The following is a 23,684-nucleotide window of genomic DNA, read 5'->3' as shown; positions in this document are numbered from 1 at the left end:
TGAATTATGTACCACAAGTGATATTATAAAGTCCCATATTTTTTCTGTGTGCTCTTTTTCCACTGAATTCTCTAAGCAAATAATAAGCTGTCTCAGGTGCCTGCAGAATATTTATCAACACTATTATTACAGACTTATTTTTATTAGTGATGGCAATTTTGGTTTCACTCCAAGATTCCCAGTTTTCTAGTCAATAATGCTTGCACAGAAAATGCTGATACATATATTTTTCCCTACTTGTATAAGTATCTCCACATCAGCTCCCACAACTGAGATTAGTGGCTCATAAATTAGGAGAATTAAGGCCTATTAAATAACTCAGGACTGCATTCTCTCTTTTTTTTTTTTTCTCAGTTTTTCCGAGACAGGGTTTCTCTGTGTAGCCCTGGCTGTCCTGGAACTCACACTGTAGACCAGGCTGGCCTCGAACTCAGAAATCTGCCTGCCTCTGCCTCCCAAGTGCTGGGATTAAAGGCATGAGCCACCACCACCAGGCACACGACTGCATTCTTAATCAGGCATAAATTCCTACACACTTACTAACAATTTTTAGATGCTGAAATTTTACTCTTTATTATTTTATATTAGTAATATTAAGTAAGCACTTTTTGTCAGCTTGATAAGACAAAGATGTATCTCTTTGTTCTTTTTTTTTTTTCTTGGTCGCTATTACCCTGTGTTTATTTATTTATTTATTTATTTTTATTTATTTATTTATTTATTTTTTGAGACAGGGTTTCTCTGTGTAGCCCTGGCTGTCCTGGAGCTCACTTTGTAGACCAGGCTGGCCTCATCTCAGAAATTCGCTTGCCCTTCCCTACCAAGTGCTAGGATTAAAGGCATGTGTCACAACCACCCAGCTACCCTGTGTTTAAAAAAAAAAAAACAAAAAAACATATCTTTATCGGCCTTCATAATGGATCTGAATTTCTACTCGACCCCAGAGAGGCCCAGCTGAGAGGACAGGTCTATTATAAGGTCTTTCTTTGTCTATTGGACAAGAGTCATTGCTCCCCTCCCCAAATCCATAACAATGGTGCAGATACACTGTCCAACTGTATTATGAAACTTCTGAAATGGTATGCTCATTGTTTGCTTACTAAATCTGTGTGATGTGTGCGTTTGCTATATCTGTGCCACATGTCGTTTTTTTTCTCTCTTTTTTTACGATTTCTGTGCAATGTGTGTTTGTGTGTGCATTCCCAGGTACACATAGCAGTTAAGAGGAAGTGCCTTCCTTCCACCTTTATGTGGGGCCCAGGGATTGAACTCAAGTTGCCAGGCTTGCACAGCAAGTCCCTTTACCCATGTAGGCATCTCGCTGACCTTAAAAATGTGTACCCGTTTCTTAGCCTCTTATAAATATACTGCTGCTTCACACATACATGATCAAATTGTTTAGTTGGATAACTGATCGTCTCTTAGGTTCCTTCGAAACCTCACAGTTCAACAGTCCTATTAGCCTAGCAGTAGCTGGCATTGCTGTTACGTGACTTCTGAAAGAGAATGATTCCTGGTTGGTGCATCACTTACATGCACATCGGGAATGGGTTTTGTTAAGTAGGAAACTCCCAGGATAACCAATATAGACACGAAAAAAAGGATGATGGCGAAGTACAGATAGTGTATTCCACAGATGATCTTGGGGCAGCTGCTGGGAGCCAGACAACTGCCTGTCCCGTAAGAAAACTCTGCGATCATACGGATAAGGCCCATCGCCAGTCCAACCATCAGACCCCAGAAGGCTCCCTGGTAAAAACAAAACAAGAACACAAGAGTGCTTAGGAAATATGAGACTCTCGTTCAAGTAAGTCATAATTAACTACTACTATTTTCTTAGGCGAGGATCAAGAACGGAAAATGTTGAACCCAAGCTGTCAGTGGGAGGCGCCATCTGCCGCCCTGAAATATCGTTACACTGTTTCCAGTGTCCACAGTGGGAGGTGCCATCTATGGCCCTGAAACATCATTACACTGTTGCTTGTCTAATGACAGGGCTCTACTGTCAGCGCTGGCCTAAGCTGAAAATTTCCCTGACTTTTATATGGAGAATCCAAACTTCTGCTTTGTTTTGTAGAACAAGATGAATTGTGATGCATGTTACGCCATTAGAAGAGCTGAGAATCACTAAACACTAAGGACTGTTAACTTGCCTGAGAATCACATAATACAATAAACAGCTAAAAGCACATTTAAGGGATCCGACCTACGAAGTAAAAAGATTAACCATCTGTACCACGATAGCAGTGAATGTACTTTAATTTTGGATTAACTGTTTCAAAAAGTATTTACTATGCTATCTCATTTTATCTCCATAACAACTATTATAAATAGGTTCTATTACCATCGTCACTGGACAGAGTGGATCTACTTCAGATCACAATATTAGGGTCCTGATGGAATGCCAACAGTCCATATCATGAACTGGTGTTCACCAGCACTGGGTTATACACGTGACATTTCATAACACATGTGAAGTCTGTAGTCTTAATGGGGACCACAAGGTCAAGCATCTTCCCACTTTAGTGAGGATCAGACATGAAGATGACCACAGCTGGGCAGTGGTGGGCATGCCTTTAATCTCAGCACTTGGGAGGCAGAGGTAGGTGGATTTCTGAGTTCAAGGTCAGCCTGGTCTACAGAATGAGTTCCAGGACAGCCAGGGCTACACAGAGAAACCCTGTCTTGAAAAACCAAAAAATCAAAAACAAAAAAAAACCAAAACGATGACCACAGTAGAAACTAAGCCAGGCATGAAGCATACTCACGGAATGGCACGAGAGAATCTTGTGATGCCAATGACTGTCAGGGAACCCCCCCCCCCCCGTTTTTCACGTACTTGTTCATTGACTCTCTTACAGAAGATGGCGACCAGGAAGACAGCTGCAATGGGGGGCCCAAGGTAGCTCGAAATTGCTTCTGTGTAATGGATCAGCTGTCCACCTTGAGATACTTCTACTATGGGGACCCACAAGATGCTGGTGACAATTAGCACAGTGACAAAGAGCCTGAAAAAGAAAATAATTCAGACAGTAAACAACAGTACCATAGGCAAATCTGTTGAGTTCTTGAATTTATCCTCATGCCATTCATTCGCTTTCAAAACAAAACTACGTTTCTTGACCTGATATGAACCCATGCTAAGGGTTCATGCTAACTATCTATTAATTCAATGCCAATAATACTTATCTACACCATTCATAAAGGCTTCAATCTAAGATTAATGGTTCCTCATAAAGACAATCAAATGTCAGCTGTTGCTTAATAATTCCTTAGTACAATATGTATCGCAGAAATGCTGTGTTAGTTTTCTTAATCAGTAGTTATTTGTATAATGAAATAGAATCCAATTTTTATCTTTTTCTTGGGTAGGAAAAACGAAATCGGAGGTAGGATGGGGTGGGGAGGTGGGAGGGGGCTGGAGAGAGGGCACAGGGGTTAAGAACACTGACTGCTCTTCCAGAGGTCCTGAGTTCAATTCCCAACAACCACATGGTGTCTCACAACCACCTATAATGGGATCCGACACCCTCTTCTGGTGTGTCTGAAGACAGCTACAGTGTACTTATACACATAAAATAAATAAATAAATAAATCTTTAAAAAAAAACAAAATGAGGATTAAAACAGCCTCTCTCTCTCTCTCTCTCTCTCTCTCTCTCTCTCTCTCTCTCTCTCTCTCTCTCTCAGAATACTGGATGAATTGACAAGAAATACTAATTTATGTGGGTTTTTTTTTTTTTTTTTGACAGAAAGGGCAGGTTAAAAATGTCAACTAGAAGATCCCAGGAGCCATAAGACGAACTATATGGTTTTCTAAACCCAGGGGTTTCTGTGTCTTTGTGTGTGAATAAGGAGTCAAATATATTAACAAGATTATACATGAAATCTCACCGTCTCCACATTCATCTGAAATACCGCCATGGCGGTGGGGTGAATGGAGGAACAAGTCTTTGGGCAGAAGACGGCGACGCTTAACGTCCACTTAAACTTTACAAAACCTCCGCCACCATGCAACACGACTTAACTGTGACACTCATGAAACCCAGAGCGTCGCAAAGGTTGGACAAATCACTCCATTATTATTGTCGCTGTCCCCACTGGAAAGAAAACCAGGTGCTGTCCCAGCCCACTTCAATTATTTCTGTCTCGAGCTCAAGTGGCCTGGCGTGGCCTGGCTCCTGGATATCTTGGTAAGCTGTGCTCTTTTTATTTTCCTACTTGCTACCTGGGGACAGCCTTATCCCTTGTTAGCAGAGCTGCCACACACCTGACATAAGCGATGGTCTCACTGTTGTTGCCCCCATAGAGCCTTCCCTGCCCCACTTCCGGATTTCACTCAAGTGCCACGCCCACGGGAGACTTCACTCAGATGCCACGCCCACCGGAAAACCTGCTAACCTTTTTCGTGAGGTCACGTGCATCTTTTCCTTCTGCCTGACTTCTATCCCTTTTGGCGTCCTATTTCTCTCTTTACCGAAAGAGGATTTCTTTCACATAATGTGTTCTGATTACGATCTCACCCGCTGCCGCTCTGTTTCTCTACCCCCTCAGCAGAGGCATAGCTTGCTCATACGAAGCCAAGTATTTTTGTTGTGTGTAGCTTCTCATGATTGCATGTTGGGAGAGAGACATTTGGTAACAAAGAGGACAGAGATATTACTTGGCTATTTTTGACTTAAAAGAAATTTGTGTCCAAGATCATGTCTCGAATGGTGGGATCAGTGTATTTTGAACACCAGCCCAGGAAGATAAAACAAAGAGAAACAACGATGCTTTTCCATTCTCTTCTCCTACAGCCTTCACCCAGTCAGGACCTGGAGCAAGGGAGGCCCACCAGGTTTCCATTTCAAGTGTTTGATTTAGTAAAGATGCTATAAAGCAAAGAAAAACGAATGAATAGTGTTGAGTTCCTCTTGGTATCAATTTCCAAAGAAAGCGGGCGGTGCCCTTCGAGACTGGTCTGTAAAAACACTGGGCTTGGCAGTCGTCTCTGAGAGCGCTTCTATCCCAAACCACAGAGAGAAAACCACAGGAAAAGTGGAGAAGAAAAGGAACCCCGTTTCTCTTCTAACTAGCTGAGAAGCCACAGAGTGACCTTGAGGTGACACTCCACAGGTAAGTGATAGCTTGTTTTCATTATTGAAAATGTACGGGCTGGTGAGATGGCTCAGCGGCTGAGAGCCTGAGTTCAAATCCCAGCAACCACATGGTGGCTCACAACCATCTGTAATGGGATCCGACTCCCTCTTCTGGTGTGTCTGAAGATAGCTACAGTGGATTCATACAGTAAATGAATAAATCTTAAAAAATAAATAAATAACAAAGAGGAAAAGGGGGTTCTTTCTTTCTTCTTGATTATTTCTTCCCCTTATTTGTCTTCAGGGCTCCCAGACCACTTAGGGGATCTTTGGTTAACATAACCCTCTAAGCAACTTGTTGAGCTAGTCCCTTCCCCGAGTCTGCCCTTTCTAACAGCTAATCCTTAATGGGTGCAAAGTTGATAATCTCATTTGGGGTAGTAATGTGATTTATCATCCCTTGCAGGTGACATACTCGGAGACATTGAGAGATGAAGATGAAGTAGGTGGTAATCTGTGAAGACATGATTGGAAGGGATTGTAGGAGGAAAAGGTCAAAACAGAAAAAAAAAAAAACACACGGACCGCCTGAAACACTTACAATATGAAAAAACGAAAACAACGATTACATTCAAATGGCCTCAGTTTTTGGATGTGTAAAGAGATGCCGAGTTAAACTGTTCCCGGTGTCACCTCTTCCACTGTAGACTGGAGATTGTTTTCACTGAAGGAAAAAATATGCAAACCCTAGGCTGTCGCTGCAACGTCTCTTCCTCAGAGGCGTTCTAGGCAGATAGCAGGTTCCCTCACCGTCCGGCTATCAGGAGCTCTCTCTCCGTTGCCTTCTTCCTTATCTTGGTGTACAGGTCCATGGTGAAGAGGGTGCTGGCGCTGTTGAAGACGGAGGTCAGGGAGCTCATGAGAGAAGCCAACATGACGGACAGCATCAGGCCTCGTAGTCCTGGGGGTCAGAGGGAGCAAGCTCTGGTTAGAGTGGATGGTCCTATTCTATTGAGTGCCAGCCTAAAAGCAGGGAGTTGCTCCAAGACACTGGATTTCTCTGGAACATTGACTGTTTGAGCAGATGTCAATCATACACATATAATAGAAATGCAGGGGGAGCTTGCTGTGTAACTCCTGGTGATCTCAAAATCACACAGTAGGGAAGTTAGTCCCAAATATAAATACAGATCATAGTTTTTGGGACCTAGTTTTAGAATAGAATAAGCTGTGGCATGCATTCTTTCCTTGTGGTGGTCTTATGATCACACAAAGATTTAGTGGAAAAATCTGGTTTTTTAGTGGTTCTGCTGTTTTTGGAAAGGAAAAGCCAAAAGATTTTGAATCCTTGTAGCATCCCGGTGCTCTCATTCCCTTTAGCCCTAGATCTGCTAGAAGAGAGGATACGGGAATATGGTGTCAGATCTGTGGTCTACACTCCCTTCATTCTGAGAATGCTCATGTGTGTTGAGATGAAGAGAGGGCCGTGGAAGTGTTAATGGAAGTGTTCAACTGTTCGCACCTGAGCTCTCTACAATTCTCTCGGATTCAGTTCACCACAGTCTCACTCCGGTATCTTATTAATGTACTCACTTCATGCGTGCAATGTGTCTTATATCTCAGGAAATGAAATGTGAATTCTAAGTGGTAGGGAGATTTATATTTGCAACTCCATCAGTGTTCCTGGGTACCCAAGTTAGTGCCTGGGACATAATACACTCAGTGCGTGTCTGCATCATGAATAGTTTGAGATCAAACATCTGAGTGTCCCTGGCCCACAATTAACCTCTACTCCAACTGGATATATAGGTTTGTGGTTAAACGGTGCTTTTTATTAGAAAGAGACAAGGTAAATATTCCTAATTTTCTTCAAAGAGTCTTGAGCCTAAAGAGTCAAGATGCTCATCTCATATCTGGAAGGTCTAGGCTCCTGGCAACATATGAAAGATGCCCGAGAAATGTCTATCAACAGCTGCGTGAGTGGAAGTAAGAGTAGTAAATGCTGAGGATTACATCGCAACCCTTTCTATGTTCATCTACAGACCAAGCGTGTGAGGCTGTGTGAGCCCCATCTACAGACCAAGCATGTGAGGCTGTGTGAGCCTCAACCTTTACTTACCCATGGGCATCAGCTTCAGCACCAGCATCGGGTAGGCATAGTTAGTACAGCCGACATCAACGCCACACTGCTTCACACACTCAGAAGGCACAACGCAGGCCACCATATCTGGGGAAACGTTCCAGAGGGCAGGTCAGTGAGCAAGACTCAAACAGGCACAGTTTGCCACCGCTGGAGAAAGAGGGAAGTAAGCTCATGGGTGGGAGGAAAGGCGCCTGTCTGGAAATAGAGAAACATTTTTGAATCTTATGTCAAAGACCTGGTACCTCTTTATCCAGCATACGACATTGCCATTGTCTTATTTTCATAGATCCCGATGGACTGACTCATCAGGCAGGACTGTCCCTTAGATATGACCCGGATGGAGCTTTAGAGATAGATGATCATCCTCTAGCACTCTGTGGAAATGCGCTGCCAGGGAATCGTCTGATGTTCTTCACTCTCCTCTGAATCCAGTCCCCTGGTCTCACCTCCAGCTCTGGAGTGTACCACCTACCATAGTTTCCCTTCCCCTTTGCTGCCCTCATCTCTAGTGGACATTGTAGTCTTCCTCACCCTCCCATTCCTTTGTCTCAGCCACCTGTCTGAAGGCTGGCGAATCAGACAGACAACCTCAGCTCTCCCTCTTCTGCTCCAAATCCCCATCTCCGTAGCAGACCAACTGTTCCAGCCTCGCCTCCCGCTCACTCTACCCTCATTCTCAGGGGACTAGACAAACACTGGTGGCACATGCTGCTTTCCTCCCTCCACTAGACCTCCTCAGCCTCCTCTTCTAGTGAATTCCCATTCTCTGTCATTTTCCTAAAACCTAGAAAACCATTTTATCCAGAACCCCAGTGGCCACACCTGTCAGAATCTCAGAAGCACTACCTTCTGTTTGGTCTTAAACCTGGGACAAGGGGCTGAGGCGCATATTTTACATACCAAAGCAGATCTGGCTTCTAGGTTCTCCCAGCATCCCTCAGTCCCAGCTTGGCATACCCTGCCCCCAACCCTGAACCACTCTTCCATAAGAGGCTCCTCCCTATATAATCCAGACATTTTGGTCTTGGGCACTCTTCTCCTCCTCCTCCTCCTCCTCCTCCTTTCTCTCTGTGTATACAACCCTTCTCTCTTTCTCTCCCCTTCCTCTACCCTCGTTTCCCATGGTGACTTCCCTGGCCTTGGTCCTTGGGGCCAGTGAACTCATAAGCTGAATAAACCCTTTCCTCTCCAAATTGCTTTAGTCATGGTATTTGACAAAGCAATTGTAACTCTAACTAAGACACTATGAAAAGACCAAATCTACTAATAGTAGAAATAGAGAAAGGAAAAGGTACCCAGATCAAAAGCATAGAAAATAATGTTCAACAAAATCATAGAAGAAAATTTCCCAACCTAAAGAAGGAGATGCTGACAAGATACAAGAAGAATGCAGAGCACCAAATAGACTGGACCAGAAAAGTAAATCTCTGTGACACACAATAATCAAAACACTAAATGTACAGAATAAGCAAAGAATATTAAAATCTCCAAGGGGAAAGACCAATAACATATAAAGGCAGAACTAAACACCTGACTTTTCAATGGAGACTCTAAAAGCTAGAAGGGCCTGGACAAATCATCTACAAACTCCAAGAGAGCACATGTGCCAGTCAAGACTACTATACCCAGCAAAACTTTTTTTTTTAAAGATTTATTTATTTCATGTATGTGATGAGTACACTGTGGCTGTCTTCAGACACACAGAAGAGGGCATTGGATCCCGTTACAGATGGTTGTGAACCAATATGTGGTTGCTGGGAATTGAACTCAGGACCTTTGGAAGAACAGTCTGTGCTCTTAATTGCTGAGCCGTCTCTCCAGCCCCCAGCAAAACTTTCCATGATGATAGGTGGAGAAAGAAAGACATTTCACAATAAAACCGAATTTATGTAGTGTCTATCTAAAAATACAGCTCTCAAGAAGGTACTAGAAGGAAAACTACAACCTGAAGGGGCTAAGCACACCTAAGAAAACAGAACAATATCAGAGCAGCCAATCAAAAGAGCGGGGCACTCCCACACCACCACAACCAAATAACATGAACCAGCAAACACTGCTCACTGATAACTCTCAACATCAACAGTCTCAATCCCCCCAATGAAAAGACACAGACTAACAGAATGGATTTAAAAACAGCATCCATTCTTCAGCTAGATCCGAGAAACATACCACAACGTCAAGGATAGACATAACCTCAGGGTAAAAGGATGGGAAAATATACGCCAGGAAAATGGACCCAAGAAGCATGCTTGTGTAGCCATTTTAATATCTGAGGAAGCAGGCTTCAAAGCAAAACTAATCAGAGACGACTGGAGGCGGTCATTCCAGGAAAAATCTGAGAGAGTATTGCAATTCTTACCATATATGGACTGAACATATGGGCACCCAAGTGTGTGTGTGTGTACACACACTACAAAATATAGTAATTATATGATATATAATTATATATGTTATATGTATGTGTATATATGTATTTATGTATATATGTTTAATATATAATGATATACTGTGTGTGTATGTGTGTGTGTGTGTACTACAACTTAAATTACATATTGATCCTCACACACTAACAATGGGTGACTTGAATACCACACCCTCACCGATAGGTAGTCATTCCAACAAAAAGCTAAACATAGATGCTACTGGAGCTAAACAAGATCATAAACCAAATGGATCCGACAGATATTTACAGAACATGCCACTAAATAAATGCAAAGGAACATGCCTTCTTCTAAGCAGCTCATGGAACTTTCTGAAAATTGGCACATGTTCAGACACAAAGTGAGCCTCCACAAATAACAAGAAAGCTGAAATAACACCCTGCATCCGACCCGAACGTCAGAGACTAAAGCTGGATACCAAGAACGAGAGAAACAACAGAAAGCTTCCGAACTCACGGAAACTGAGCAACCACTCACTACTAAGTGAACAACAGGTGAAGACAGAAGTTAAGAAATAAGTTCAATCCTTTTAAGAATAGAATAAAATGAAAGCACAGTATAACCACACCCATGGGACACAGTGAAGGGGGTTCTTAGAAGCAAGTTCACTAAATGCCTACATTAAAAATTTGGAGAGATCTTAGTAACTAAACGACACACCCTAGAACAGAAAGCTCTAGAAGAGAAAAAAAAAAATACCCAAAAAGAGTGGACTGCAAGAAATAATCAAACTCAAGGATGAAATCAATAAAATAGAAACAAAAAAAAATACAAAGAGTTTTTATCCAACTCAATGAAGCAAAGAGTTGGTTGTTTGAGAAAAATCAGTAAGATTGACAACTCCTTAGCCAAATTAACTAAAAAGGCAGAGAGTGAAGATGTAAATTAACAAGTCTAAAGATGAAAAGGGGAATATAACAATAAACAATGAGAAAATGCAAACAGTCATAAGGACATACTTTTTAAAAAAGAAACCTGTATTCCATCAAATTGGAAAATATAAAAGAAATGGATAATTTGTTTTTTTAAAAAAAGGAGACATTAAATTTAATTTAAAGAAAAACAACCTGAATGTAACTGCAAGAACAATGGGCAAACCAACTCCTGAAAAGAGCAAGGTGACCATACTGACTGGAGGGCTGGAGGAAGGGTCAGGTCATTTAGCTGGAGAGCTCCTGAGTTACTTGCAAATGAACTTCTTTGAGGGTAGAGGGTTCCTCAGGTCATTCCTGACTATCAGATTGCATGTGAGCTTCTCTCTCTGGGAGGATCCTGTACTTCTCAAGGGGCAAAGTCTCCACCTTCCTACACAGGATCCATCTTTTGTCTCAGCCAACTCTCAACAGAGGGACAACTGGAACAACACCATCTCCCTGGACGAAGAGCATGGGGATGTTTCGTTTTGTGGATTTTTCTATCTCTTCATATGTCTCCTCAACACTCTACATCATCGTCACCTCTCCCAGGATCATATTTCAATGAGCCTGATAAGATCCAGGGGTTCCTTTATGGTATTGGTGGTCTGTTGCTGATCTACATCATCTGCCATGTTTCGAATGCTGTGCCCCTTTCCCGAAATGGAGATCTTTCCCAATATATAGCAGCTACCAAAGTTAGACTACGATCAGATAAGTCATTTAGGTAGATGTATAACTCCTAGTGCAATAGAAGCAGTAATTAAGTTTCTCAAGTTTAAAAAAAAGTCCAGGGCCATATTCTACCAGAGCTTCAAAGAAGAATTAACACAAATACTCCTGAAACTATTCCACAAAATAGAAAATGAAGGACCATTGCCCAATTCTTTTTTTATGAGGCTACAGTTACTCTGATTCCCAAACCACATTAAGACGCAACAAAGAAAGGTAAGTCCAGATCAATTTCCCTTATGAACATAAATGTAAAAATTCCCAATGGAATATTTACAAGCCCAATACAAGTACACACAAAATTACCATCCACCAGAATAAAACAGGCATTGCCCCTGAGTTGCAGAGATGGTTCAACATATATGTAAGTTAAGAAATTAATCTATCATATAAACATTCTAAAAGATGAAAACCACATGACTATTTCATTAGATGCAGAAAAGGCTTTTGACAAAATCCAATCATATGATACGACTTTTATGATAATAAAAATCGTTAAAGAGAGTAGGGAGACCAATGAAAAGCTCCGACCTAGGAATAGCAGTTTACGGCAAGCCCATAGCCTATGCCACCTTAGATGGAGGGAAAGCATTTCCATTAAAATCAGGAACAGGACAAGAGTACATACTCTCTCCATACCTAGACAATATAACGCTTGAAGTTTTAGCACCACGCTGCCACGATTCCCACCATGATGATAATGGACTGAACCTCTGAACCTGTAAGCCAGCCCTGTATTAAATGTTTGCCTTTATCAGAGTTGCCTTGGTCATGGTGTCTCTTCGTAGCAATGAAACCCTAACTATGATGCGTACCTTCCCACCCTTAGCATCTGCAGCTCACGAATTATCTTTAACAAATCCTACTACTTCCTTCAGTGCCCTTCTATCATACTCTCTAAACTTCTGAAAACAGGACTCACCATTTCAAATGCCTCCAAGGATACGCGGAGCGCTTAAAGGACTAAGGAAACGGTTCTCAAATAAGGCAAACTGATTTTTATGCCCCGGACACCCCTGCAGCAGCAGCTGTTTTCTCAACCTGAATTTCTCCTTCTATTTCTACCTAGAATAGGTTTCCTATTTTAGTAAGGTTTTGCTATATCTTAAAGATACCTGGGATTGGAGAAATGGCTTAACAGTCAAGAAGAGCACTTGCTGCTCTTGCAGAGGACTTGGGTTTGGTTCCCAGCATCCACATGGAAGCTCATTACCGTGTATAACTCAAGTTCTGGAGGACCCGACGCCACCTCTGGCTTCCTCGGGTACTGCATGCATGTGATAACAGTGACATGCATGTAGGCGAAACACCCGTATGTGGAAAATAAATCTAAATCTGAAAGGAATAAGAGTTCCTTAATAGACTTATATGAATTCAAGCAGAGAACAGACATTAAGGGTGTGGCTTGCCTGGGTACAGAATGCGGCTGATCATCCCTGGCATCACCATGAAGAATATGGGGAGCAGCTTCAGGTAGCCACACAGGATGCAGGCAGCCTTCACGTGCGACAGGTTCTTGCCACATAAGCAGCGCTGTACGATGACCTGCCGGGGAAACGCAATATAGTAGTGAGACAACCAGAAAATGATGTCCAATCTGTCTTCTGAGGTTTAAAACGGCAGCAAGAAAAGATGGCGTTGGTGGAAGCTAATGGGCTCTGGAGGAAGGCGATGGTTTGAAGAACTATTTAGACTGTGTATTGTGAGGCTACGTTTCTCAAGTAGGATTATTCCCCGAAGCTGGTGCAGAGATGGAAATCTGGACACGGTGGCATGTGTTGGCAGTCCCAGTGTTTTTATAGCTAATGGTGGACAGAGATGGGGAAACCCTTGGAAACTTGCTGGCCAGCTAGCCTGGCATATGGAGCAGTGACCGAGGTGCTGGGTCACCTTCAAACGAGGTGGAACATGAGGACTGACACCCATGGTTGTGCACTGTGGCGGGTACTATCTATAGTCACAAGAAGGCAGACAGTGTCCAGGCTGCAAAGTAACAATGGTAATCCCTGGAGGTGGTAATACTGCCCTACGTTATGCTTTAGGCTGTGAATGTAATATCCTAGGCATCGTTAGGATCTTCCTACTGTTGATGAGGTAATAGCCTCTTTGACTAGTCATTTCTGTTGCTATGAAAACACAATAGTAGGGCTGGAGAGATGGCTCGGCGGTTAAGAGCACTGACTGCTCTTCTGAGGGTCCTGAGTTCAAATCCCAGCAACCACATGGTGGCTCACAACCATTCATAACAAGATCTAATGAGATCTGACCCCCTCTTCTGGGGTGTCTGAAGACAGCTACAGTGTACTTTACATATTATAAATAAATCTTTTTATTTTTAAAGAAGAAAGAAAAGGAAATGCAGTAGTCGGGCAGTGAGTAGATCACTGAGACGTTCATGTGGATTGTTTTCGTCATGGTCCGTGACTACCCACAAATCATATTTAGTAATGGGGGTCCTCAAAGAGGGATTCACGTGATTTAAAAAATTCCTACCTAAACTATGCAAATCTATTGAGAATTATGCAGAGAAGCAGAATGTATAAAACAATCCCAGAATGTTTTATATACTTCTCTTCCCTCCCCCAGTTTTTCAGTGTTGGGGGTTCAAATCCAGAATGTTATGTATGCTAGGCAGGTGCTCTATTGTTGATCTATATTCCAAGCTCCTCATAAAATCCTGACTTCTTGATAATATTATTCTAAATAGTTGCCAAAAATAGGGATGCTTCCTTCAGATGAGTTGTCCTTAGTTGGGGTTTCTCTCGCTCCGATAAAGCCGTACAACCAGAAGCAACTTGGGAAGGAGACTATTTATTTCACTTTACAGTTCATCAGTTCATCACGGAAGGAAAGCCAGGGAAGGAATTCAGGAACCCGGAGGCAAGCCCCGGAGCAGAGGCCATGAAGAAGTGCTGGTTACTGGCTTGCTCCTCATGGCTCACCCAACCTGCTTTCTTAGCTCACCCAGGACCCTCTCAGCCCGGAGGCAGCACTGCCCACAGTGAGCTGGAATTTTCCACATCAATCCCCAACCAAGAAAATGTACCACAGGCTGTAGAAGGAATCTCTTGTGTGCTGTATGGATGCATCCCCTGTCAATAAAATCCTATGACCTATAAGAAAGGGGTAGTATAGAAGGTGGGAGGGAGAAGGGGATTCTGGGAGAGAGCCGGGCGTGGGAGGATTTGCCCCGAGACATGAGGAAGGGTAGATGCGTGAACGCTGAGCAGGAGTTACCAGTCATATGATATAATTTAGACTAGAATAAACTGGATATTGAGTTATGAGTTAGTTGGGGAACATGTGACACTTATGGCCAAGGTATTTGTAAATATATTTGGCTCTCAGAGTCATTAATCTGGGAACTCGGGGCTGGGAGGGAAACTCCATTTTTACAATAGACTTTTCCACAAGCCAGTCTGATGGGGGTGTTTCTAACTGAGGCTCCCTCTTCTCATATGGCTCCAGCTTGTATCAAATTAACTTAAGACTATTGAGCAAAACTGACCCCTTGGCAACTTGCCACACAAACACATCACTGTTCAACTACAAGCCTTCTTTTCTTGCTTACCCCCAGGATCTCACATTAATGTTAATATCACAATATAGAATATTCCAACTTATAAAAGTTCCCACAGCTTTTTAAATGTTTTGAAATATTTTAAAAGGGTTGGTTTCTTTCAAAAAACAAAACAAAACAAAACAGACTGGTTTTGGAGGAATTCCCAAACCGGCAATTTGATTTATTTTATCTTAAAGTCCATCACTGAAGGAATCCAGGGCAGAAATTCAGGACAGGAACCTGGAAGTAGGAACTGAAGCAGAAGCTGTGGAAGAATTCTGCAGACTGGCTTGCTCAGCCTGCCTTTTTATTTTTTTATTTTATTTTATTTTATTTCTAAAACTGGACAGAACAAAGGGTGGGTTCTGAGAGCATTCATTTCTAGTGAGATCTAAGAATGTGAGGGAATGCCCGGAAACCGGTCCCAAAACAAAACAGACCGGTTTTGTAGACCAGGCTGGCCTTGAACTCAGAAATCCTCCTGCCTCTGCCTCCCAAGTGCTGGGATTAAAGGCGTGTGCCACCACCGCCCGGCTTCAGCCTGCCTTTTTATTTATTTTATTTTATTTTATTTCTAAAACTGGACAGAACAAAGGGTGGGTTCTGAGAGCATTCATTTCTAGAGAGGTCTAAGGTCACATCTGTGCTTATGGTTCAGGGGGGCCAAGAAAGGTTATAAATAGCAAATAATTGATTGAAGGAGCCTGCTGGGTCTGCTTCGGAGGGATATGATGCAGGGAAGGGTGTGGCACGGGGCAGCTGCTCTTCCTACGTCTTGTAAAGACGTTCTGATTTGAAAATGATGTTTGTGTGCCGAAACTAGATCCTAGTGCTTTTCTGTGAGATGAAAAAAAGGAACAGAGGTTCTCTCTTGCTCTCCCTCATGCGCATACCTGCGCACTTATGCACATACCTGGTTTATGCACCAGTACCACAAAGCTGTAATCGGCATTCCAAATACAGTTCCTGGCCAAGGAATGTCTCCAGTGACAGGGTCCCGGAAGATGTGGAAGGAGTCCGACTGAGGAGTGTAGCACCTGGGGCTGATGGTCAGGTTGTCCCCCTGCACTACAGAGGGGATGGCGTTCATGTACTTCTCGGTAAAGTTCTCGTAGCCTCCGACTTCAACAAATGCTGCAAAAGCACCAGAGAAATAAAATAGCCCCTGCCCACTGCAGATAGCTGCTCTCTACAATTGTCCCCTGAAGCGGAGTCCGAGCTAACCTTCAATGACCCTCTCTCCTGATCCAGGCCTTTCTGATGTCTCTGCTGGCAACAGGTCAAATTCACAAAGCTCATGAAGCAAATAATTATTACGCCTTTTTCTTACAACACTCTTCCATATTGTGTTCAGTAGCTAGCTAGCATCACAGTAAAAAATGAGAAGCGCCAGCAATAGACTGACCTTGGTGCCTCCCAACCACGCAGAGCAGAGACAATCCTGATGGGGAGATCACAGAGCAATCCCTGTGAAATTAGCCACCAGGAATCTCAACTCTTTTGAAAGGAGGAGAGCAATGGCCTTCAAACCTTTCACATAGTCTAGTTTTCTGGTGACGTACTATATTTAATTATGGTATTTATAAAACAATGGGAAGAAGAGAAGAAGGGGAATTTGAGGCAGCAAGCTGAGAAAAGGTAAGAGAGACCATTGCAGGTCTGGAATGGCTAGTCAGGAGTCAATAATAGTTGATATGAGAAAAAAATGAGCCAATACATCTGCAGCTATCGAGCATAAGTTCAGATGATGCAGAATTTATCAGAATAGTGGGACCGAGAGAGAATAACCTGGCATCCTACCATTAAGTTCAAATAACAGAGACCAGGGAACAAGAAGGGCATAGGAAGCTTTGTCATGCCAAAGATGGCCAAGATGGGGAGCTGGGTAAATGAGCTGAATTTAATTTGATAGCCACATGGTTAATGATGTCCTGATTGTGTTGAAGTCACCATACCAGTGGGGATTTGTTGTTGTTTGTTTGGGGTCGCTTTTTATTTTTCTTTCAGTCTTAGCTTCATAGACTTGAAGCTATGTGAGTGGATACAGGCATGTTCAAGATTGTTTTAGCGCAGCTTATTGGATGGAGCCTGGGGACTTCAGAACTGGGGAGAGGCGTTTATCCTCACCTTGTCTTTTTTGTTGCACTTATGGATTATCTACACAGAGTATCATTTTAAGATAATCTATGCATAAAGGTTACGAATCACTATGCTTAGTGGAAAAGTACCTCAGAAGAGCTCTTGGGAGCTAAAACAGGGCAGGGTAGGGCTTTTAAAGTCAAAGGGCTGTAATCACATCACACCACACGCCAGCAAAGGCTTTTCTTGGTTTTGTTTTGTGTTTATTTGTTTACAAAGTACCTTTCCCCAGCAGGAAAGGAAGGAATCCCTCTTTAATCTGTTAAAACATCATGGGACATACAAGGGCCTGTCTTGGAAGGAGCCCTTTAGTCTAAATTAAGAATCTCTCCCAGCATGGAAGAAGGAATCCCCCACCCCCCACACACACTTTTTTTTTTTTTGGAAGATAGGAGATACCATTTATTTACATGCCAGATGAGGCTCCAATGGGGAGAAGGTAGGGTCAAGATAACCCGATCTTGCCTAAGCCTCCTCAATGTAGAAGAATGCGGAAGAAAATTAAGTTTGCACGCTGTGAATTCATTATGGCTGCCTGCCAGCAAGATATGAGAACAAAACAGTGGGAATCACAAAGAAAATGCCAAGCCATGTTTGTGCACGCTAACAGTGTGCTGAATAAAGTGAGGTTTTTTTTCTCCTATAATATACATCCCAATACAGCCTCCCTGCCCCAAGATCTACTGCTCTTCTGTTTCCCTTTAGAAAAGAGCAGGCCTCCCTGGATATCAACTGAACAGGGCATGACAAGATCCAATAAGGCTAAGTATATAATAAGACACCCTCCTATCGACTCAGGAGAAAGAACAGGTTCTAAGAGCAGGCAAAAGAGTCAGAGATTCCCTCTTTTAATGGAGTGGTTGTTTAAAATAGATACAACTAGTTAACAGTTATCTGAGATTTTCTAATACTTAATTTTCCAGTGAAAGTTCTAGATACATCAAAAGGTTTTTTTTTTTTTAATTTTTGTATTTTGAACATTGTTTCCCCTCTTCTCTTTTTTCCATCTCCAATCCTTCCCTGGTACCCCTCAGTCTTTCTCTCTCAAATCCATAGCTTGTAGGTCTCAGAGTTGGCCCCCAAAATGGCCCACTGTGCTGACAATGGCCTAAGAGGAGGGCCTGGGCTCAACCTGGTCTGGTTCCTATTGGATAAAGATAAATGTACCAAAATAAACGGAAACCTAAACTCAGCCTTCTCCAGAAAACTTGATAATTCAGGGTTTTGTTTGTCAGGAAAGCTGCTACTTCCTATTGCTCCTAACCATCAACTAATGGGGTCTTGAGGGGAGTCCACATGGTTCCCTATTAATAATGACAACTCCCACCAGCTCAAGGCTTCCCGTCCTGCTGAGTGCCTTATGAAAGCCACTCTCTTTCCTGCTGAACTGCTGCTCTCCATTCTTGTGAGACAGCCTGGCAGCATGTTTTCCAATACACTGTTTTCCTGCCCACAGAGTGGTCTAGTTCAGAAGGTCTTTCTGCACTCATTTACAATGGCCTCTTTTGCTTTAATTGTTATTACCCTACCAATACAACTACAACATAAATCAAAAAACTTTTATTTTTTCAACCCAATGCACCAATACTCTTATCAACCAAGGGCTTTCATCCATTCTGAGCACAAAGGCGTGGAGGTTAAAGAAGATACTCAACCTAAGCAATCTTCTTAAAGAAATGGAACCCTCCCTTGTTTCCTCTTTTTGATATAATAAAGCAAGAAAGAAAGCTAGGCAACTATTTCCACGATGAGGATTATATAAAATGACAGGAGAAAAAAATGTGACCCAGGAGAATCTGAAGGAAGCAATAATGAGCAGGCAGAGAGAGACAAGAATCTAGGGATCTGTGCACACAGTCCTAACTTACCGAATACCATGAGGATGAAGGAGCCAACCAACATGATGACCGCCTGGAAGGTATCTGTGTAAATCACGGATGCCAAGCCCCCTGGGAAGAGAAAGGAAAAACCAGTGATTTATCCACAGGCACTCATAGCTGGGGTCTCCTCCAGCCTGAATGCATATAGGAACATTGTTAAAACACACACACACACACACACACACACACACACACACACACACAGGAAGAGGTTTGCGAGATGGCTCAGTGAGTAAGAGCACCAACTGCTCTTCCAAAGGTCCTGAGTTCAAATCCCAGCAACCACATGGTGGCTCACAACCACCCATCATGAGATCTGACGCCCTCTTCTGGTGCATCTGCAGACAGCTACAGTGTACTTATTTATAATAATAGATAAATCTTGAAACAAACAAACAAAAAACACAGGAGGAAACATCCCAGCTCCTGGCTGCTAGGAGCGAACCTATTACTCCAGCTATGTGGGAGGTTGAGGCAAAACCTTTGTAAGCCTCAAGATCATCTTAGGCCGAGAGTCAGTTCAGGGACAGACAGGATAGCTTAGGTTTTGTAACCAAAAACAAAGCAAGAAAATGAGAAAGCTCTGGGCTGGCTCGCAAGCTTGACTTTCAGGTTTAGTCTCATCCAGATAGCATCTCATCCTTTAGCCAAGGCCAGTCTGGAATCTCTATGTTGGCCATGCTGGTCCTGAACTCCTGGAAATCCACCTGCCTCAGTTTCCAGTTCCTGGGATTACAAGTGTGAGCCACCATAGCTGCGTAAATAAGCCTGCAGGGAACATCATTGTCTTCTTAACACTTGTGTCTTTTTTTAGTTTACCCTTTCTCTGGCCTTCTTCTCTCTTTTGTTCTGTTTTCTCTTCCCTTTCCCTTTCCCTCTCATCCTCTCCTCTCCCCTGGCCTTCTCCAACTGCTCTTTGCCTCTTTCTTTGCAGGGCCTTGCTCAGTAGCCCAGGTTGGCCTTGAACTCTCCATCATCCCGCCTCAGCTCCCTTAGCTCTGGGATTATGGGATATGACACCACACATGGCTTTATCTTGCATCTGTCTAATGCAAAGTTTCTCTTACAGGGTAGTTTTATTGCAATGTTCACTTATAAATACCAAGTAGGGAGAAAAGGGCAAACGTCTAATATCACAAAAGCTTTCCTTAATAATCCTCTGACCTCCCCCACTTCGCAGGCCCTTGTGCTAAGCCATCTAGCCAAACCGTTTTTGCTCTAGAATGGGAATGAATCATTGTTCCCCTCGTTGAACATCTTATCTAGGGACTATGGTTTCCTGCGATACGATACAGGCACAAACATATATGCACACACGTGTGGGATCAGCGGAGCTGGCACGACCTGACAAAGGACAAGCACACAGACGACTTACCGGTGATCGTGAAAACGGCGGTGATAGCCAAGAGGATGAAGATTGCCAGGTAAAGGTCCAGTCCCAGAGCCAGCTTTATGAAGATGGCTCCAGAAAATATGTCTGCCTAGAAAAGGAACAGGGCAGGTTGGGGGAAAGCAGGCGTTTCAGGACTCTGGCTTCTCCCCTCCCACCCCACCCCAGCCTCACAGGCCCTGGTGAACTATTCATCCCTGAAGACACTGCATAAATATCCCATAGGAAGATATTCACACAGCAGTGCCACTCACTAGTTATCCTCAAGGCCATTCGTTGGTTGCTCCCTTGAGGTACTTATTAAGTAAGGTGGCACGGTTTAAGAATTGTCTGTACTGTGAGGTTTGGGGATGCTCATTAGTTGCCTAGGAGAATCTCTAATTATGATATATATATATATATGTATATATATATGCATTATTCTTTTGATAGTGATGTGTGTGTGCAGGTGCATGTATACATTTGTATATGTGTGTACACTCGCATGTGTGCACTTGTGTGTGTGCATGCACATCTGTGTATTTTGTGTGTGCAGGTACATGTGTACATTTGTATATGTGTGTGCACTCGCATGTGTGCACTTGTGTGTGTGCATGCACATGTGTGTATTTTGTGTGTGCAGGTACATGTGTACATTTGTGGGTGTGTGTGCACCTGCATGTGTGTAGAGGGCAGAGGAGGAGGTCAGCTATTCTGCTCGATCTTATTTCCCTAAGATAGAATCTTTCAGAGAATAACAGGTAGGCAGGCGGCACCGCACACTGTAGTGGGTTTGGCCTAATGCTGTTTGTATTCTAATGTTCATTTGTGTCCCCCAAAACTGGTAGCACATCATAAGACATTGAGGGTCCCTGCTCCCAGTTAATTCTGATTGGTAAGTAAAGATGCCAGCAACCAAGAACTGGGGAGAAGAGAGACAGGCAGAGTTTAGATTGCCTGGGCTTGGGACCATGAGGAAGAAGGAAGGAGAGAGACAAGAGAGTCACCATGCCTTAGAAGCAGTGTGCAGGAGAGAGACAAGAGCCGCCATGGGCTAGAGAAGCAAAGAGAGCGCCCTGAGCTCTGGGCCAAGAGAACGTGGCATGGAGGAGAGCTCCCTGGGCTGTGGGCCAAAAGAACGTGGCACAGAGGAGAGCGCCCTGAGCTCTGGGCCAAGAGAACGTGGCCCAGACAGCTAACTGGAGTTGAGAGCAGCCAAGATGGAACATAGAAGTTAGTTAAGTACTAACTCAGAGTTATCGGTCAGAGGTAGATTGTAACAGCACGGAGGGTCGGCAATTGCCCAGCGATTGTGCTGCTTAAGGCACATTAAAATATAGATCTGTGTGTGTATCTTCCATCTGAGAACATAAATGGTCTAAGGTGGGTAAGAAACCCCGCACCAGGATTTATTATCTTCATGCTATAGTGCACACGCACACTCGTCCTCCTGTTTTCCTTCTGCCTTGTTCCGCGGTTCTGGAGTTGTAAGTGAGCACGTGACCATGACTGGATATTTGCCGGGGTACCAGGTGTGGAGACTCAGGTCTTCATGCTGGCATAGGAAGCATTGTCACCAAGGGAAGCCATTTCCCCAGCTCTCAACATTAGATTCTTCAATTAGAATCCTTTCTCTTCTTTAGGAATGTGGGGGGGGGGGCGCATATACTTGAAAGACCCTGCACCCTACTACAGAGATATTTGCTCAAGCATGTTTGCATGGTGACTCTCTCCAGAGTAGGCAGGAAATTGGAAACAAGCTAGGTGACCATCAGCAGATGAATGGATAAAGGAAAGGTAGTCTATTCACACAATGGAATATATCTCAGCCATTTTTTTAAAAAAAAATGAAATCATGAAATTTGCAGGGAGCTGGAAAATAAAAATCATTCTGAATGACATAATCCAGACCCCCAGAAGACAAATATGGTGTGTATTCACTAATACATGGATTTGGCTGTTAAGTCTTCAATAAGCAGGCTACAAGCTGTACATTCAAAGGAGGTTAGGCACAGAGTAAGGGACCAGGAAGGACGGGTGAGCATCCCTAGGAAGAGGAAATAGAATAGATTTCTAGAGAAGTCTGGAAAGAGAGATCAGATTGGGAGAGGCGGGGAAGAGGGGACTAAGGGAATAGAAATGGGGAAGACAGGTAAAAATAAGAGCCATTTGAGAGATGGATCATATGGAAACCTAATACAATAGAAGCTTCTTAAAATATATACATATATAATATATAATCTAAATTGATTTGCCAAATAATAGGGGAGAAAAAACACCCAACTAGATATCTCTTGCTATCAAGAGAAACCTCCGGGAATGGGTTGCATCTCATTGAGTTGTTAGCCAAACGGGCCCCATAGAAACCCTTAAACAAGCCAGGCTCTCGACAAAGGTATTGGTTGTTCTCCACAAACTAATGGTAAGGCCCTATTGCTGAAGACAGCATCCCTACAACTCACTGAACGTGGAGAAGTTGAGCTGGTGCCTACCTAGAGCCTTGACTCTCACTGACTAGTGTTGGTCCTACTGGAAAATGCATTGTATGCGACCAGAGAAGAAATGTAAACTCCTACCCAGCTACAAGCCCAGTGATCTACAATGGTGACCTGCTTGTAAGTTATGCCTGTGCAATGGTGGCCAAACACTATCTGATTGGAATAAGACCCACTCCATGAGATGGAACCCACACCTGACACTGCTTGGGTGTTGAAGAACCTGAGATTTTTCACGGCCGTAGGGGAAATACCAAATACTAATATGCTCCTAAGGGAATACGCCAATAAAACGACTCCTAGAAACATTCTGCTATACTATAAGCCAGTGTCTCTCTCAGCCATCCTCAGAGGAGCTTCCTACTGAAGCAGATGGGAACAAATAGAGACCCACAATTGGACAGTGTGCAGAGAATGTGAGACCTTGGAACACTCCATCCTAAATGGGATGTCGCCATCAAATTCCTCCCTTCAGGCTTCAGGGGACTCTGAAGTAGAGGAAGAGGAGGAGGTGGAAGAGGATGAGGAAGAGGAAGAAGATGAGGAAGAGGAGGAGGAAGAGGAAGAAGATGAGGAAGAGGAGGAGGAAGAGGAAGAAGATGAGGAAGAGGAGCAGGAAGAGGAGGAGGAGGGAAAATATGAGGAAGAGGAAGAAGAGGAGCAGGAAGAGGAAGAGAAGGAAGAAGAGGAGGAGGAAGATGAGGAGAGACTGTGAGAGCCATAGGGGATGGAGGACATTAGGGAAGCAAGGCCTTCTAGATACAACAGGACTGACACATATGAACTCACAGAGACTGGCTGCTTGCATAAGATCTGCACAGGTCTTGGCCAGATAGGGTCCCAGTGTTGTCAGGGGAAGTGGACAAATGACCCACCCCTAACCCATGAGCCACTTCCAATTGGTAACCACTCATGAAGGACAATTAGTC

General features: G+C 43.4%; 1 protein-coding gene and 1 pseudogene across 1 annotated transcript in view; both read right to left on the bottom strand.

Moving 5' to 3' along the window:
- The window catches only part of LOC116074548 (solute carrier family 5 member 4A), a 41,844-nt gene that overhangs the window by 5,017 nt on the left and 13,143 nt on the right, over positions 1-23,684 (bottom strand). Inside the window, exons 6-13 of the mRNA XM_031347186.1 lie at positions 20,267-20,372; positions 18,880-18,960; positions 15,786-16,006; positions 12,720-12,855; positions 7,200-7,307; positions 5,891-6,041; positions 2,840-3,008; positions 1,534-1,749 (exon numbers count right to left, since the gene is read on the bottom strand). Of these exons, the coding sequence (XP_031203046.1) occupies positions 1,534-1,749; positions 2,840-3,008; positions 5,891-6,041; positions 7,200-7,307; positions 12,720-12,855; positions 15,786-16,006; positions 18,880-18,960; positions 20,267-20,372 (1,188 nt within the window). The remainder of the gene's footprint in view (positions 1-1,533; positions 1,750-2,839; positions 3,009-5,890; positions 6,042-7,199; positions 7,308-12,719; positions 12,856-15,785; positions 16,007-18,879; positions 18,961-20,266; positions 20,373-23,684) is intronic.
- On the bottom strand, positions 10,993-11,213 carry LOC116074549 (annotated as a pseudogene).

This window comes from Mastomys coucha, unplaced genomic scaffold (genome assembly GCF_008632895.1).
Source record: "Mastomys coucha isolate ucsf_1 unplaced genomic scaffold, UCSF_Mcou_1 pScaffold3, whole genome shotgun sequence".
Classification (NCBI taxonomy): Eukaryota; Metazoa; Chordata; class Mammalia; order Rodentia; family Muridae; genus Mastomys; species Mastomys coucha.
The sequence above is the reverse complement of the archived record's forward strand: the minus strand, read 5'-3'. Positions and strand labels throughout refer to the sequence as shown.